At 53.0% G+C, this 17,335-nt stretch overlaps 1 protein-coding gene across 1 annotated transcript in view; it reads right to left on the bottom strand.

Moving 5' to 3' along the window:
- The window catches only part of LOC122382306 (contactin-5-like), a 71,483-nt gene extending 55,170 nt beyond the window's left edge, over positions 1–16,313 (bottom strand). The window contains exon 1 of the mRNA XM_043367483.1: positions 15,995–16,313. Coding sequence (XP_043223418.1) covers positions 15,995–16,046 — 52 coding nt within the window. The 5' untranslated portion in view covers positions 16,047–16,313. The remainder of the gene's footprint in view (positions 1–15,994) is intronic.
- Positions 16,314–17,335: the final 1,022 nt, after the last annotated feature.

The raw sequence follows: 17,335 nt of genomic DNA, 5'->3' as shown, positions 1-17,335 counted from the left end.
ATTCCAGGATGTGGTGACAAATGTGGCCCCACTTAGGAGTATGTTCATTTCCAGGACTGCATTACAAGACAGCTGTACCTACGGTGCATATGAGCATCTCTAAACAAAAAAGCATTTATTATCATTACTTCTCCATTTATAATATTGTTTTTATATATGTAGCATGGGGCTACAACGAGCTATGGATGGTGTGAAACTGAGGTGACCACTAAGAGATTTTGGGTGTCATACTTTTTATTTAGTCATGAAGTTTTGAATAGACGGATTCATGGGGTTGCACTTCTTCCGTAAGATCAGTGGAGCACATCTCAGCATCCATTTTTTTTTTCGATCGGGAAACTCGGCAGATGGCAGGATCTTGACTCGAGGCTGTATAGGAAGGCTAGGAAGCCGAACACGATTCTCTCATTCACCGGCTCCGGTCCGTAACGCGATCACTGTCACCTATACCGCGGTCCGATCCCACCTACGGAAAACAGCGAGTGCCGAGGCGGCTCTAACCGGGCCTCCACCGCCAGTCCGCACTCAGCGGCCCGTCTATCCCATCTGAGCCTCCGAGACTTCTGATCACGCACCAAACCAAAGAGCACGGCCTCGATTCGGCGTATCTCTGGGAGCCGGACCGACACCCTTTCCCTGCCTGAGGGTAGTGTAAATGTTTGGGACACGGCCCGGTGTCCGACCGGGCGAACTGTGCCGCGCGGAGAGCACCCCGCGCAAGTGTTTGCTCCGGCGGACCAGGTGAGCGCAGTTTATTCCGCGCGGATATACAGCTGACGGTGCTAGCTCGCCCGCCCGGGGTCTGGGCCGAGTGCAGCCCTGGAGACGACCGGCGCGGCGCCGGACGCCACCCGCGACAGTGCATCCGCTAGGACGGCCTCAAATGGAGAATAAAGCGACAGAGATAATGAAAGGAAATTAACTTATTCTGGATGTCAGCCTTTCATCTTTGACAGTGTGTTGATAAGATTGCTTAGTTTTTTTTTTAATAAATGAAGTAAAACGTATATGATTCAATAAACATCTTAGTGTACCTACCTGAACAGCATCCCGGTGAATAAAACTTAGCAAAGCTCTCGGCGCTCCGTTAACACGAATCACCGTTATCTGGGCATTCATCGAAACTAGCCGGGGTGAAGACGGTTGAAAGTGGTCTGGTCTGCAGCTCAGCAGAGCCGACGCCACGGGTAACAGGCGCCGCAGCTCAGGTGTGCGACTGAGTCGGCCGTGACTGGTCCGACACGGCCCGTCCCGTGTCGGCCGTGACTGGTCCGACACGGCCCGTCCCGTGTCGGCCGTGACTGGTCTGCCCGTCCCCGAGTCGGCCGCGACTGGTCTGACACGGCCCCGAGTCGGCCGTGACTGGTCTGACAGGGCCCGTCCCCCCGTGCCGGCCGTGACTGGTCTGCCTGTCCACGTGTCGGCCGTGACTGGTCTGACACGGCCCGGCCCCCGTGTCGGCGGTGACTGGTTCGACACGGCCCGGCCCGTATCGGCCGTGACTGGTCTGACACGGCCCGTGCCCGTGTCGGCCGGCCGGTCACCGGGCCACTGCACTGTTGGCTCCGCGCTGAGCTGAATGGAGATGGCCGCTGCCAGCACTGACCTAGTGCCTGCCAGGCGGCGGCTGGCCGGCGGCCACCGCGCCGTGTCTCACCCGCCCCGGGTGTCGAGAACGACGCGCCTGACCGGCCGGCGACGAGCGTCGGGCGCGACGGCCGTCGATTGTCCCGACCGGCCGAGCAGGACCGTTCTGTGATCAGCGGCGGCCAACACCCAACAGTTGGTCTGTCCGACAGCGTCTGACTGTCTGACAGTCTGACTGTCTGACAGCGTAACTGTCCGACAGTCTGACTGTCCGACAGCCCGTTAGACTGTCCGACGGAGTTCGACTATCCGACATATGTACATACATTAGGAGTGCCCCTTTTGGGAAGCATTATCAGTCTGTCGACACTGCAGCACCATATAGTCGATAATTCAACTTCAGCTGATTTCAACTGACAGATGTCTCAATCCTGCCACTCTCCTGAATTTTTCGCACTCACTGACAGAGCCTGAATCATAAACGCTTGCGGCTTGGAATCCCTGTGGTTACCGTGGCAACGCGGTCAAACTGTTCCGTCAGAGGTCAAAGGTCCAGTTGGCGCTCCGTTCCGCTGCCTGTCCCCGACCAACTGGCCGTAACTATCCATTATGCATTATGTCCATTACCATGCATTAGTATGATGGATGCAAGGATACATATGTAGCTGGGCTTTAACACGAACACCCAACTAACCTTTTGTGTTATGCTTTGGTTGGTTATTTCCGTTTATTTGAATTGAAACGGTTGCATGACGCATGTCGTCACACTGCATTATCCAAGCGGGTGACGAAACACCGTATTCCATAATAAATTGCATTGCCCAAGAAGACGTGCCTTGACATGCTAACTTTGTCTTAGAAGACAAAGACATCGGTGAACGAAGTACCTACCTAAATCTATGGTTTACTTTCGCCTATTCATGTGAGTAGCCGCAGGATGAGTAAAGTAGGCAGGTAGATATTAACAATTAGTTTCGAGGGATTCGGCTTCTGGATGTGTTGTGGCTCACAGTGGGTAACGGACTAACGGTATACCACGTATAACCAGTAGCCCGGCTGGAATATTCGGGCCTGTTTACAGTCGCGGCAGCACTCCCTTGGGACCCCGGTCTAACAGGGGCTCGAACAGCATCCGCTGGGCCGCGGATGTGCACACGGCTGCTGGGAGGCTGTCCAAGCTCCCCCGGCTGACCTCATATCTACATGTCTGCCCCAGTGTATCAGCAGATGTCCACACCAGAGGCATGCACAACTCGGTGCCTCATCACAGCAGTGGCAAATGTGACGGCATTCTTAAAGGTAGTGTGCCACCTTTGAAAGATTTCCCGTTTTATTTTTCCTAGGATAAGAAGCTTCTGTTTTTACCTAATATCGCAAAAAAAAATCAAAAATGGGCCTGGAATAGTGCCTTTTTCGCCTATAAGTTTATCGGTTTTTAGATATGTATAACAACTGTAGTGGGCTCACCTGCAAACAGGCGTCGGGCAACAATCGCGAATGCGGCGCACTTGTGACAATAAGCAAAGGTCATTATAGTGTTACGACCATACGACGTACGGGAATGAGTTATCAGCTGTCTAATCGTAGACAACACAATGTCGAGCCTTAAACCATGGATGAAGGAGAACCTTTCATTCTTTCTTTCATGCTTAAACTTTCTTTTCATGTTCTTTCATCCATGCTTAAACTGTAAGCCTGTATTGGTATTGTTTCTTAAATTTGGCTGTCGAACATTAATTTGTGGTTTGAAATATGATTTTATGTAAAATAATTGATATGAAACAGCCGTCTCTTAAGTTATGACCCCATTACACCACACGCAAGTGGCAGAAATGACAATGATCAGCTGACGCATTTTTCTTGGCCGAAGTCAGAGCGCGCGGCCCGACGCACCACGCGTATTTGGAAATTCCGACCTCGACGAGCATCAGAAGCCACCTAACAGGCGTGTTCGAAACCGCAGGAGATGATGCTGAACGGGTTTATCGAAACTTGATTGGATGAGCCTATCGGTAATAGCGATTTTAGTGTGTGCATTTATTGTTCATAGTGGTGTGAAATGTGGTTGGGGTACGACCGACAACCCGTCGGGGCGAATTTCGCACTGGGGTACTCAAAATTTGAAGAATTTAAGACGTTTCCATAAGTTTTGAAGGTATGGATAAGTTCTAAAAATCCGGTTCTCCTTATCCGGGTCATTAACTCCATATGGTCCAAGAAAGCTGGCACACTACCTTTAATGCCGTGTGCTGATACAATGTTTTCGTCCACAAGAAACTTGAACACAAATAATAAGAAGCATGTCGGAGCTAACTGCTAAGCCTGTTAACAAATGTAATAAGCATAATCATAAAAAGGAATCAAATAAATAAAACGGAACAGGACTTGCCTACACCATAATAACGCTGTCCGGCATTTCAGCAGCGCCAAACCGTCTCTGTATTCCGGCGGCGCTGCTGCTTCCAATTACAGCAGTCACATCCAATGATCCTAAAGAAGTTTCTAATGAGTCAATGGCGCGGCAGAGGGCCGATCGGCTCACCGCTCGGGGCCATAACAGAACTACTGCGGCTGCGTTCGAACCATTTGACGCCAATTCGCTGACGGAGGGAGGCCAACTTCCGACTTGGCTGCGCCGCTCAGCTAGGTCAGAGGCGCAGTCCGGGTTAGCTGACACGGCTCACTCAGGGCTGAACCCTGGTCCCTGATTCAGGTGTGAGCCCGGTCAAATGCGAGTCAAGTCAGCTCTGAGCCCGGTCAGACTCGGCTCAGCCGGCTCTACGCCCGTTCAGACGCAGGTCATGGAGTCAGTCTGGTCAGATGCAGGTCGCATAGGGCCTGTTCGATCAGAATAAATAGGTTATGTACTGTGTAGGCCGTAGAGTCTGGTCCTGTTAGAACTATGTCGTAAAGGGCCCGGTCCTGTTAGAAGAAGGCCGTGAGTAGGACAACTTGATAAATTCAATGTGTTTCGGAAAACGAATAACTATAAAGCAAAGAAGCTGAAAACAGAACGTTTCAATCAGAATAGGTAGGCATGGTAAAGGACCGAAACAGACGGTAAAGAGCATTAGCAATGCTGTCACAAACATTTATAACCGGTACAATATGTCATTTCTGAGCCCTCATATACTCTGAGCAGCCTACAGTTGGAGTCATTATTCGCCCCAAGGCTGTCTCTTTAAAGTGGTATGCGTCGCACAGCGCTAGTCGCGATGTAGACATTCATAAGGCTCTTGAAATTGCCACGCTTGACGGGGTTGCCATAATAAATTTTGAGAGTAGATCTGAAACGTATGTTGAATGTTAATTTTAAACATGAGTGCCGCAAGCCATTGCCAACAACTGGCAGGAAGCGGAGTTATCTTAAATTTTATTCCCATCACATGGCCACAAATGGCCGTAAAGGCTTACTTGAAAGACTTCAGATAATGCTGGCAAGTGACAGTTCAAATACCAGAGATACGAAGTCAGTATGCTTAGTTTATCGGCGTCTTAACTTTTATTGTTCTAGGATATCAGTCTAAGCTGTAAATGGCAAACTACACCAGCATTCAAAGGTAATTCATCTATAAAATTCATCTATAAAAAAAAAAACAAGATAATAATACGTAAACAGGGCACGTTCAGTGATTTCCGCATGCTACGAATGAATGACTAGGCACGTTAAGTAACTAAACTCCTTGTCATTCTGTCAATTAGACTCGAACATCAAACCTTAAACAAAATGACTCATATGAGGAGACGTCAAAAGAACAAAACTACCGATTTAACATCCACATTTCACACTGAGTATTGTGATTTGGCGGAATGCATTGGCCGAGACGCCCGAGGAATGGTTCAAATCGAGGAGCAGTGACGGCCAGCTGCAAATCGAGGGCTGCTTATAGTGACTAAAGCTGCTGTCACTCTAAGGCAGAGACACCAAAGACACCCCGCGTCTGTCTCCCAGCCAGCTGTTCAGAAGCGGACTGCGGATAGTTCCTGTCTTCCAGCTGCAGAGACGAGGATAGCTTTTGCGTCTGCCGCAGAAACGCGGATAACGGCGACAATTCTGTCTTGGGATCCAGCAAACCGTCTAGCAACCACTAGAGTAGATCGTATGCATATCATTCAATTTCGCAACACTCTTCACCCAAGGTATTCATAGATCAAAAAGGTCCCCAGCTCTTAATTTCTCTTTGAACTGTCGGATTCAACTGATTTGGCTTCGAGGTGTTCACTGTTCACACATAGCTCATTATGTTCGCTCGCCGCTTCGATGAACATAAAAGCGAGCACGTGATTGGCTATTTGTACGGGCGTGAACTGTAGGAGAGTGAGACACAGAGGAGCGGCCTCAGCAACGTCCATCAGCCGGCTCCATGGGCGGAGTCGGAGATCGGTTCCACTGAGGCGAAGCCCCACTGATAGCACTGCGCCCGAGCTTCTAGAACCGAGCCCGCCGCGCGCAGTATACTCTGGCACTGGCTGGGCGCCGGTTTCCATAGCAACAGGAAAACTCACCGCGGCAAAAAGCAGTCCTCACTCATCAGGAATCAGGACAAGCGAAGAAGTTGGTGTCGCGTGTGGCGCGGTTTTTGTGATGCAGCGACCCGTCATATGTCGCGGGGAATTATGGAGAACTTTGGCGTTCTGTCAGCCCGACACTCACTCCCCACACTCCTCCGTCGAGTACCCATGTTTAATTCACACCGCTTTCAAGAGGCTTTCCGCCCCAACACGTGACGTCCCCAACGGGTGGAGCTTGAGTTCGGCTCGGCTGTGAACTTTCCGTCCGACTTGCGCAGCTTCCAGCGACACGGGGCCAGTCAGTCTCTACCGTGAGCACGCCTCTATACAGGGCGGAGAGCAGTAGCGGCCGCCGCTGCGCAGCAAATCGAGCGCGCTTCTCATGAACACTCAACGACTGATCCGGGTCAACAGCGCTGACGGATCACTAAATTTGCCGGCGACATCCGACGGACGGCATGTTGAACGAGCAAACATGGGCAGACTATACCAGCGCCTTGACTGACAACTAACTCCCTGACTGACAACTCCCTGACCTGACGAACTGCTCAGCCGAGCCAGCTGCCTCCGTCAGCCTCCTCTGACTGCCTCCGAGCTGCCTCCGAGCTGCTGCCTCAGCCTCCGAGCCAACTCCCCTCCGCGAGCAAATGCCTCCGTGCCAGTCGGTGAACAATCTAATGGCTCCATCCGAGAGCAAATATTTCAGACAGCTTCAAGGCACATCTGCCAGTCGCTGGAGCGTAAAATGAAAAGGCCGACGATAAAACGCCGACAGATAATGATAGAACAGAAAACTACACTTACCGTGACTTTGTCGCTATACCTATAGTGGGCTGAGCAAAGTGTCTGGTTGAAAACAGGCCAAGTAAAAAAATCAACCTACCTGCTAAACAAAATCATTCATTCGAAGTTTCAATACCCTACAATTTTCGCTGTATGTTTCTTTTTAAAGAGCTTCCCATACCATAGACCTGCATCTAATCGTCGACGACAGTCGGTCGTGCATTTGGGATCGCTTTGCAGATTGCGCTTTCATAGGTACGGCGTAACCATGCTAGAGATTTAGATGCATTCTCCTGAGTTGGGTGGCTTTATTCAACTACATTTTCGATGTTTAAATACAGCTTGTCAACATATAAAAAAAACTTAATAATTGTCAGAGACTTCTCACCACTGATATAGCCCAGTGTAACAGCCGAAGGCCGAAACTGTAAGCTGTCACTTTTTCTTAAAGCTAATGAGGTGTGAGAGAAATGGAAACAATTCAAAATTTCCTGACAATGTTTCGGGGAGAGTTGTTCCAGCCTCGACAAGTCCGCTTTGCCGGCAAATTCGGCGGAGCCACAACTAGCCAAAGTTCGTACAACCGGCACGCTATGCGGGGTCAAAGGAGTAGGTATCTTACTCGTATCCTAATGTAAGCACGCGGAGTCACGGATAAAGTGTCAGGTAGGTGTAACTATGCCTGAGACCCGGCGATGACCTAATCTCCCATCCCGCTGTGACTGGGACAAGTCGGTCTCCCATCCCGCTGTGACTGGGACAAGTCGGTCTTCTGCCCCGCTGTGACTGGGACAAGTCGGTCTTCTGTCCGCTGTGACTGGGACAAGTCGGTCTCCTGTCCGCTGTGACTGGGACAAGTCGGTCTCCTGTCCGCTGTGACTGGTGAGAGCGGGCAGTGACTGAGACGTTAGAGTGAGACATCTGCCCACAAACCGTCCCAGTCAGTGGCTGAGTGGCGGCCTGTCGAGGCGTCCGGCCCCACCGGCCAGTGCGGCGGCGCGACACGACCTCGAGGCCAGGCGCCGCGAGAGGCGGGGCAGGGCGGGCCTGGCAGACGGCCCGGGGACCAGCCACGCCGACAGAGGAATTCGCACCACTAGCCGCCTGGCGGGCCGCCGTCGCGCCTGTTATCGCCCCGCCACCGCCGTCCCGCCGCACGTCATCGAGTGTCGGTGTCAGGGCGTCTTCAGGGGCGTCATCAGGGGCGTCACCAGGGGCGTCACCAGGGGCGTCATCGGGCGTCGGACCGGTGACGTCTGGAGTTCGATCGGTACTCAACTGGTGACGGGCGGCTGATGCTGACCGACCGACGCGATGACGGGCTGAGTCGACTGTTACAGCTACAGGATAGGGAGGGGACTGAATGACCAGTGGCGACTGCAGGTGACCCGACGGGCGTCTGATGGCCGACACTGACAGAGGACACCCAGGAGTGCCTGCCCCAGCCCACTGAGCAGGCTGCACTCGACTGTCAGAGCTCTGCGGCGGGTCAGCCGGTACGGCACTCTCAGTCAGCAGTGGTGTCAATTACTGCCGGGAAGCCGCCGCAGTCACCGCTGAGGTCACAACGCCAGGGAGGCAGACACACTCGGCTTTGAACGTAGACCGAACGGAGCGGTGTACGCTGTAGGCAGCCGTGACGGACATCCAGTGACGACCTACGACGGGATGACGAACTTCTGCAATAGGGAGGGAGGGGAGGGAGGGAGAGAGGGAGGGAGGGAGGGAGAGACGGAGAGAGGGAGAGAGAGAGAGAGAGAGAGAGAGAGAGAGAGAGAGAGAGAGAGAGAGAGAGAGAGAGAGAGAGAGAGAGAGAGACGTCCTGCGCTTGTGTTACTGGGCCAGATAGCTCTGCAAAACACCGTCGGAGAGAGGAGAACATAGCGCAGCCTTGGTTCTTCTGAATGGGACGGCCAGAAATGTTATTGGCGAATAATAGCGGTACCAGAACCGGACAAGGATTTCGCCACATCGAAAAATTATTAAATGGTAGGTAGGTACTACCCTCTTCGTGCAATCAGTGGCACGAAGATCATACAGATCGGCCAAGCAATAAATACCAACAAACATCAAGACATGATGGCATGCTTAATGCCTCGGTAACTGTCGGTGCCCGCAAGATGGTGCCCGGGCCCCCGTCAAAATACCTTAGCTTCTCGCTAAAGAGTACGAACGGTGCACTAAGCGGCATCAAGTTAGGGCCACGGGCTGTTAGATAGACAGATGAGACATAATCTCTCTGGACAAACATCTTCAAACTAGCTTACATAGTGATTCGCTAGTTTTCATCGTCGAACATCCGGTAATTATTCTGCTTTATGCGAGATAATCATTTGGAAGTGTTTCTTTAATGACTTCTGGAATCGGGTACGCTTTGGCAATCAAGCGAATATGTTATCTAATATGTATGTACCTATGTCATTGAAGATAACTACATGTTGTACCTACATGAGTGACATTCGGTACTTGGAAGAGGATCATTTCCTATAGTGGTGCGCCACAGTCGCGTATGAAGTCTGCGACCTGAGGCCGCTCCATTGCGGGTTCATTGCGCAGTTGGGGTGAGCCGGGGGTCGTGCCGTCCGTCAGCCACCGGACGTCTACGGCCAGCGGCCCGCTGTCGTATCAGACGTGAACAACCCGCTCAAGTGGTTCTAAAGTGCACGGCGGCACGGCTATATTGTTGAGCGCCGTCCAATAACGGCGTGGCCGACACCAGATCCATCTGCGGCCACCGGCGCGGCGCGGTCGGCCGGAAACCGGGCCCGCCGCCCGGCCCGGCCGTCCACAGTGGACCGGCGGCCAATTCACCCCTCAGTGGACGGCCCGGCCCACCCGTCTACAGAGGACCTGCGCGCTGGTTAGCCGCTGCGGCGGCTAATTCATCCCTCAGTGGACCACGCAGCCACCGCCGTCCACAGTGGACCGGCGGTTAATTCACCAGAGCCGCGCGCTGACGGCTCTCTATACCGCCGACCGGCCGGCCAGAGCAGCTCAGAATGTGGCGAGGCAGCGAGCCCATCGGCCATAATATACCGCCCAACTTAGTGACCAATAACTGTCTCCGAAACATGGTGCCGACTCACACCAGCCCTCTCAGGCGGACGGATGATGACGCGAGCCGCGGCCGGCGGCGGACGTTCACACCGCAGGGCCACCGGTTGAACACGAGCCCGACGAGCTGAACGAGCCCCGGCAGCCGCTGAAACGGCGACACCATTAGTGGGGAGGCCGTCTGCGGTTCGGGACGCTCAGTTTGTGGGGACTACGACACATCCAACATCCACGAACTGACTGAGGAGCTGCGACAGCTCTATACTGTACGACTGAGAAAATGTGACAACTCCGCTGTATGACTGTGGGCTGTGACCACAGGACACGGCCTGTGGTGCCCACAGCTCACAGTCAGCTGTCGTCGGGGACTCGAGACGCGCCGCCGCGCTGAACTGACGATGTGCGCGGAATTCGAGCCGACTTCGTTGGAGAGTCGCGGGGCACCCGACACCTCCAACTCCACCCGGACCTGCGGCGCTCCACCCGAGCGCCGTGCTCAGCGCACAGGTCAGCACTGACAGGTCAGCTCAGCAGTGACGGGTCAGCACTCAGCACCCAGGGGTCAGACGGACGCAGAGCTCAGAGCTGAGAGGTCAGCACTGAGACACTACCCCGGAGCCCCTGTCAGCTGAACATCTGGGTCCGCCAGGATCCGCCAGCGAGTGTGTCTCGAGTGTGTCGGTGTCTCAAGTTTGTCGGGTGTGTCTGATGCGCCTGATAGGTATGGCCGGTATGTCGGGCTGGTCCGGGTAGGTCGAGTGCGTCTGATGTGCTGCAGGTGTGCTGGGTGTGTCTGATGTGCTGCAGGTGTGCTGGGTGTGTCTGATGTGCTGCAGGTGTGCTGGGTGTGTCTGATGTGCTGCAGGTGTGCTGGGTGTGTCTGATGTGATGCAGGTGTGCTGGGTGTGTCTGATGTGCTGCAGGTGTGCTGGGTGTGTCTGATGTGCTGCAGGTGTGCTGGGTGTGTCTGATGTGCTGCAGGTGTGCTGGGTGTGACTGATGTGCTGCAGGTGTGCTGGGTGTGTCTGATGTGCTGCAGGTGTGCTGGGTGTGTCTGATGTGCTGCAGGTGTGCTGGGTGTGTCTGATGTGCTGCAGGTGTGCTGGGTGTGTCTGATGTGCTGCAGGTGTGCTGGGTGTGTCTGATGTGCTGCAGGTGTGCTGGGTGTGTCTGATGTGCTGCAGGTGTGCTGGGTGTGTCTGATGTGCTGCAGGTGTGCTGGGTGTGTCTGATGTGCTGCAGGTGTGCTGGGTGTGTCTGATGTGCTGCAGGTGTGCTGGGTGTGTCTGATGCCTCAGGCGTGTGTGGTGTCAGATAGTGTGATCACCCTGACTGATGACCACCCGTCAGACGCGGAGATCACTGATCTATTCTCGGACCGAGCCCCGCCTCCAGTCGTTAGCAGGCACCTCCGACCGCTCACCGGGCCCTATTCCAGGCGCCACCGTGTATTTTTGGCCCCGGGGATGAGTAATATAATGATATATTTATGCTCCCGCTAATTAGTGACGCCACCGTACGGACGAAAGATCTGGCGATGGCCAGAATTAGACCTGGGAGTGTTTGATGCCTCTCCGGGCTCTGACGAAAAGCGGGTCTAACCTCGTGTTAGGAGAGAGGCTCCTTTGGCGAGCAAATATGCGCTCTGGGCAAAGCTTTGCTCGATATACATAGTTATATGCATGACGGATCTTGTGTTCATGATAACAGCGCAGCGGGCCTAGTTCTCGATTTTCTATCTGTGTAACATTCTAGTTATTTCCCATATTTGTAGAGTTAGACTTAAATCTCAGAAGGTGAATCATCGCGATGCAAGCTTGAAATGACAGCCGTTCATACCAAACATAGTGAACGAAGCATCCGAATTCGGATTTAATGTAGCTGACATGAAAGGAATGAGGAAAATATGCTTTCAGTGTATGAAAATCCAAGCTGGTAGGTAGGGGAGAACGGGGTCAATTGTAACATTTTTTGCATTTTATCATCTGGTGCAAACACGTTTGCAGTTATAAAACTCTTTCTTTTATTTTCAGAAACTATGATGTTTTGTCTTTAAAATGCTGTTAAAACATTTCCGAAATAACTTATTTTTTGGGTCAAAATTGTTGTCCGAAAAAGTCAACTCATCTGTTACAATTCACCCCAGATACGGGGTCAAAGGTAACACCACCCGGGGACAATTGTAACATGCTAATTTACAGGCTACAGCAACACAATTTTTCCCAAAACTTTGATTTAACAAAAGTATTGAACACTTGTTCATCTTCCCAGACTTGGTAGAGACGGTTCTTCTCAGGAAAAAAGGCTTAAAACCTCGCACTTATACAGGGGTTGGATGGACCTCCTCTCCCTCGGTTTTTCGCAAATAAATCGCGTAAAAAGCTGCCGATTGCGACAAAACTTACAGCTCTCTTAATTCTAGCAATGTTTCATCTCCCTTGAAAATTTGACGACTTTGACATAATGGCCACTGACCTATAACCTGTTACATTTGACCCCTGCAAAAATGTTACAATTGTCCCCGTCGCGCCTTGACATATTTTAGACGAAACTGGCGCATAAAGATGTTGCATGTACAGCATTTAATGCTTTCAATTTATGCACAACAAGCCTGCCAACGCTTACACAAGGTCTGAAGTCGATATCTTTTCAATGGCGGGAATGAGCTAATCAAATATAACGGTATAAAAATTTATAAAATGCACTCAAAAACACATTACTGTGCACAGCCATCGACATACCCGGCGCTTTCGCTTCAAACTCCGTTGGGAAAGGCAGTATAGAATTACGCATTTTCGGTCTTAACATTAGCGCATTCTATTGGTAAGTTTATGAATTATTAACACTGTTACAATTGCCCCGTGTTACATTTGACCCCGCTCTCCCCTATGCATCCAAACGTAAAGCCGAACCGATGCGACCACTATATGGTGGCCTGGAAATATGTGACCGATGCTTGAACTTCGCAGGGAAACCAATTGGCCTCTTTATGAAAATGGCATGCAAATAAGCCGACAACAAACACAGAGTGAAATCCGAAAACCGAATGTAAATTCTTAACCGGAACGGTTTCAATCTACTTGTTTGCATAAATTCAATGAAGCGGTTCCTTCGATCGCCTGATGCTCCGTTCTGCAATAACATGCATATTCAACGACTGCAATACTGAAGCTTTATGTCCGGGGGACGATAGCAGACTAGTCCGTTTTCTTAATTCCCTTATTATTGCAGAAGTAACTGGTGCGTTTCTGGCTTCAGCTTGCTAATAAGTACCTAACAGTATTGAGTTGAAGTGGACATATTTTATTCATTTTACACGTTCTGTTGAAAAATAATGCTTTAAAGGTATTTTTTCGACATATTTTCCCCATTTCACAACTCTTGCTTAGTGAGTTAAGTCTTTGTAAAAATGGAGAGCACAGCGGCCCGGCCGCTCAGCGCCACAGAGCACAGCGGCCCGGTCGGTGAGCGCCAGGGAGCACAGCGGCCTGGTCGGTGAGCGCCAGAGAGCACAGCGGCCCGGTCGGTGAGCGCCACAGAGCACAACGGCCCGGTCGGTGAGCGCCAGAGAGCACAGCGGCCCGGTCGGTGAGCGCCAGGGAGCACAGCGGCGCGGTCGGTGAGAGCCAGAGAGCACAGCGGCCCGGTCGGTGAGAGCCAGAGAGCACAGCGGCTGCGGCCCGGTCGGTGAGCGCCAGAGAGCACAGCGGCCCGGTCGGTGAGCGCCAGGGAGCACAGCGGCGCGGTCGCTCAGCCGGCGGAATGTGTCACTGCGGCAGTGGCTCGCCGCGAACCGTCCCTAAATTTAGCGCCCCGGGGGGAGGGGGGGGACAGAGGTGAGCGCAGCCCCTCCTGTGAGCCCTGTCAGCGGCGCGGGACGCGGCTGGTGCTCTCGGGGTCCGGTGGCGGACACACCACTCAGCCGGCGGACGGCGGACGGCGGGGGCGCTCACTGCTCGTCACGGCACCACCAGCCGCGCTCCGTCCGTCGGAACCGGTCCGGTGGGGACGGCAGCCGACCGCGGCAGGTCGCCACGGGGCGGAGGAGGGCACGGCACAGCTGACACCGCCGACCGCGGAGACGACCGACCACGGAGACAGGTCACGGACGGAGACAGCCGGAGACGACCGGCGGACGGACGGCACGGGAAGGGAGTAACGATACCGCACAGGAAACGGGATGTGGGGCGAAGACAGGAAGGGTTGAGCAACTACTTAACAATCCGACATTATTTTTGCTTTTTGTCATTTTACGAAATTATATAAAATATAATCGAATGCTAAGGACTGGAGATGTTATCACCAAAAGAAACAAAACTTCTATTTCCATGATTGAACCTCTTTGGACTGCAAGAATTAAAGAACTTTCACTAGCATGTTTTTGTTGGTCAGCCTAGCCACTCTCGTGCATCCATCACGTGCTCCCGAGCATACAGGCGGAACGGGCACGGCACCGGGGCGCCGTGCCCCCTTTGATTTTGGCATTTTAGCATTAGCCCTATGGGCGTTGCATGGAAAGAATGGGACCAGAAGTCGGCAGTGCCCCCCCCCCCCCCCCTCTTAATTGAAGGTGTTCCGCCGCTACTGCTCCCGAGTCCCGAAGCCGATTAGTCGTTAATCTCAATCGGCAGTGAACACACCAATGCTCAGTTATCACACCACCATCAGCTGGCCACATCAGCCTTGCGTTACACCGACTATGTAAACGCCGCGCTGTTTTCTGTAAAAACACCGCCGACAGATTGGAGGAGGGCGGTGCTCCATCGCGAGTGACGACTGCCGTATGTCCGCCCGCCGGGCCCCAATCAATCGACGATAACGTCCGACTCACTATATCTGCCATTCATAGTGCTTCCAACTTCCAAAACATTGTGATGAATAGCGACAAGATTACCAGTTCGAAGGATCTTCGGCTCTGAAATAGCGCGGCTCGAAAGATTTCCCATCCTGCGGCGTCTGATGATTTGTGCCGCTGGCGACGCGTCAGCAGGGCTCCGGATAGTGGCGGTGCCGTGATTTTCTGCGGGAGCCGCGCGGAGGGCGGCCGTCGCCGGCTGCCTCCATCAGTCAGCCGGAGCGCCGGCTGGCAGCGGAATTCGACGCCGGCTGTCCGTACCTACCATCGGCAGTCCGCAGTCCTGCAGTCCGCGCCATCCGCAATCCGTCCCACCAGCAATCCGTGCGATGAGACTGCGCCCCACCAGTAACCCGCGTCACTCGCATCCGTGCCGGCCATTGCAGTGCACGGTGGCGCGGTGCACGGAATGCACACGACTGGTCAAATCAACACGCCGTCAACACGTCGTCACATTTGGCCCGAACTCTGGGGGAACTGTGACAACGTTGCGACCAAGCATTGCATGGATCTGAGAACAATGGAACATTTTTAATTGAGGCAAATATGCGAGTTTCGGTTTAGGAGCATTATTCACCGAAATTTCCATTGCTCTGTTAAATCAGAGGCGGATCCAGCTCAGAGGTTTGGGGGGGGGGGGGCAAACCATAAAAATTTATCGATTCTTTCCATGCATCGTCCATAGGCGTAATGTTAAAATCATGCCGTTTGGGGGGGCAAATGCCCATTTTGCCCCCCCCCCCCCTGGATCCGCCACTGTGTTAAATGATCCAACGTGATCCCTTGCACACAATCACCGTCTTGTGGCATCGATAGGAATCTAATTAATAATCACCTCGAATGAGGGGTCCACATGTTGCATTTCGGGGGATCCATATGCCTAGATAAAAACTTAAAAACTTAACTTTGTTTTCAAAGATATATCCTCGGATTTTATCAGATATTTGATAGATTTTCCACCGCCACGTTTAATCCCATGGGCCATGGGATCATACCAAGGCTATGATCATACCAAGATCCCAACCTGCTGTTTGCCTGAAATTTCTATGAGATGAGAGCCCATAGGCCATAAGTCATGAGACCCTACGCTCAGATTCATACCTATGCCTACATTGCACATTGCACAATGCGTTACGACCGCGGAGTCGTTGCTGAAGTTCAATTCTGGATTGGAGTGGGTTATACCACAGCCGGGTGACCTACCTTGAACCAGCAGCAGAATGGTGACGATGTCGCGCCCTGTGACTGCTCTCATCGTCCACACAGCCCGCGAGGAGCCACGCCGGCGGGCCCGTCCTCCGCGCCCTCACATCCCGCTCAGTGCCGCCGCGCGACCCCCGGCGACCCGCGCCACTGCGGATCGCCGTCACTCGTCAGACTCCGCGCCCCGCAACTCCACACTCCACACTCCGGACACTCGGCCGGTGGCAGTGCTGTCGGAAAACACGGGACACTCGCCACAAACACCGCGATATCTCCGTACGACCGCACGCCCCTCCACGGCCACCACGCGCCAGCAGACGGCGGCAAACTGCCGCCGGCGGCGCTGCCCGACACCGCCTTGGGCGATACGCGCGCCAGCTGCCATCTCTTGGCGGGCGAGAGAACTATTTTACTTAGGGTGCTCGGAGTGGTAATGGGTGAATGTTTGGAATGTTAATGCATAGCAAATTGAAAAAGAAAAGAAAGAAAGCCTTGGCTTTTGATTTTTATTTTGGCCGTATCGAAGCGGTGTTGAACGGGGAATACAGGATTGGTTACCGAGTACCGACTACCAGTACCGTCCTACGTCTAGCGAGACATTCGTAAGAACATTTTCATTTTTTAACCGGTGATGAGTTAACGTAAGCATGCTTGTATCAGGGACGTAGCCAAGGGGGGGCGGAGGGGGCGCCCGCCCCTCCCTTGGGGTTTTCAGGAGGCCCCCCGAAAGGATTCAGGCCAACGTGGGCCGAAGGCCCACGTTGGCCTGAATCCTTTCGGCCTGAATCCAACGTGGGCCGAAGGCCCACGTTGGCCAAAATCACGTCGGAGGCGAACGAAATTCACGCGGGAATCTAAAAAATGACGTCAGAACAATCAGGGCCCTCTGACCAGCCTGACAAGTGACAGCTAGGGCCCTTCTCATCTCCTGTGAATAACCACTAGTGTCTGTGTCTGACCGCTAGGGCCCCTCTGACTCCTCAGTAGACAGGAGGCCCTCTGTGGGTAGGAGGCCCTCTGTAGAGAGGAGGCCCCCTTAGAGAGGAGACCCCCTGTAGAGAGGAGGCCCTCTGCAAAAAGGAGGCCCTCTGTAAAAAGGAGGCCCTCTGTAAAGAAGAAACCGTCTGAAATCAGAAGGCCCTCTGAAGAGAGGAGGCCCTCTGTAGAGAGGAGATCGTCTGAAGAGAGGAGGCCCTCTGTAGAGGAGGATTCCCTCAGTAGAAAGGAGGTCCTCTGTGGGAAGGAGGCCCTCTGTAGAGTGAAGGCCCTCTGAAGAGAGGAGGCCCTTTGCAGAGATGAGGTCCTCTGTATAGAGGAGGTCCTGTGTAGAGACGAGACTGA

This window comes from Amphibalanus amphitrite, unplaced genomic scaffold, assembly GCF_019059575.1.
Source record: "Amphibalanus amphitrite isolate SeventyFive unplaced genomic scaffold, NRLGWU_Aamphi_draft 000136F_arrow, whole genome shotgun sequence".
Classification (NCBI taxonomy): domain Eukaryota; kingdom Metazoa; phylum Arthropoda; class Thecostraca; order Balanomorpha; family Balanidae; genus Amphibalanus; species Amphibalanus amphitrite.
This window is presented reverse-complemented; position numbering and strand designations above follow the sequence as displayed.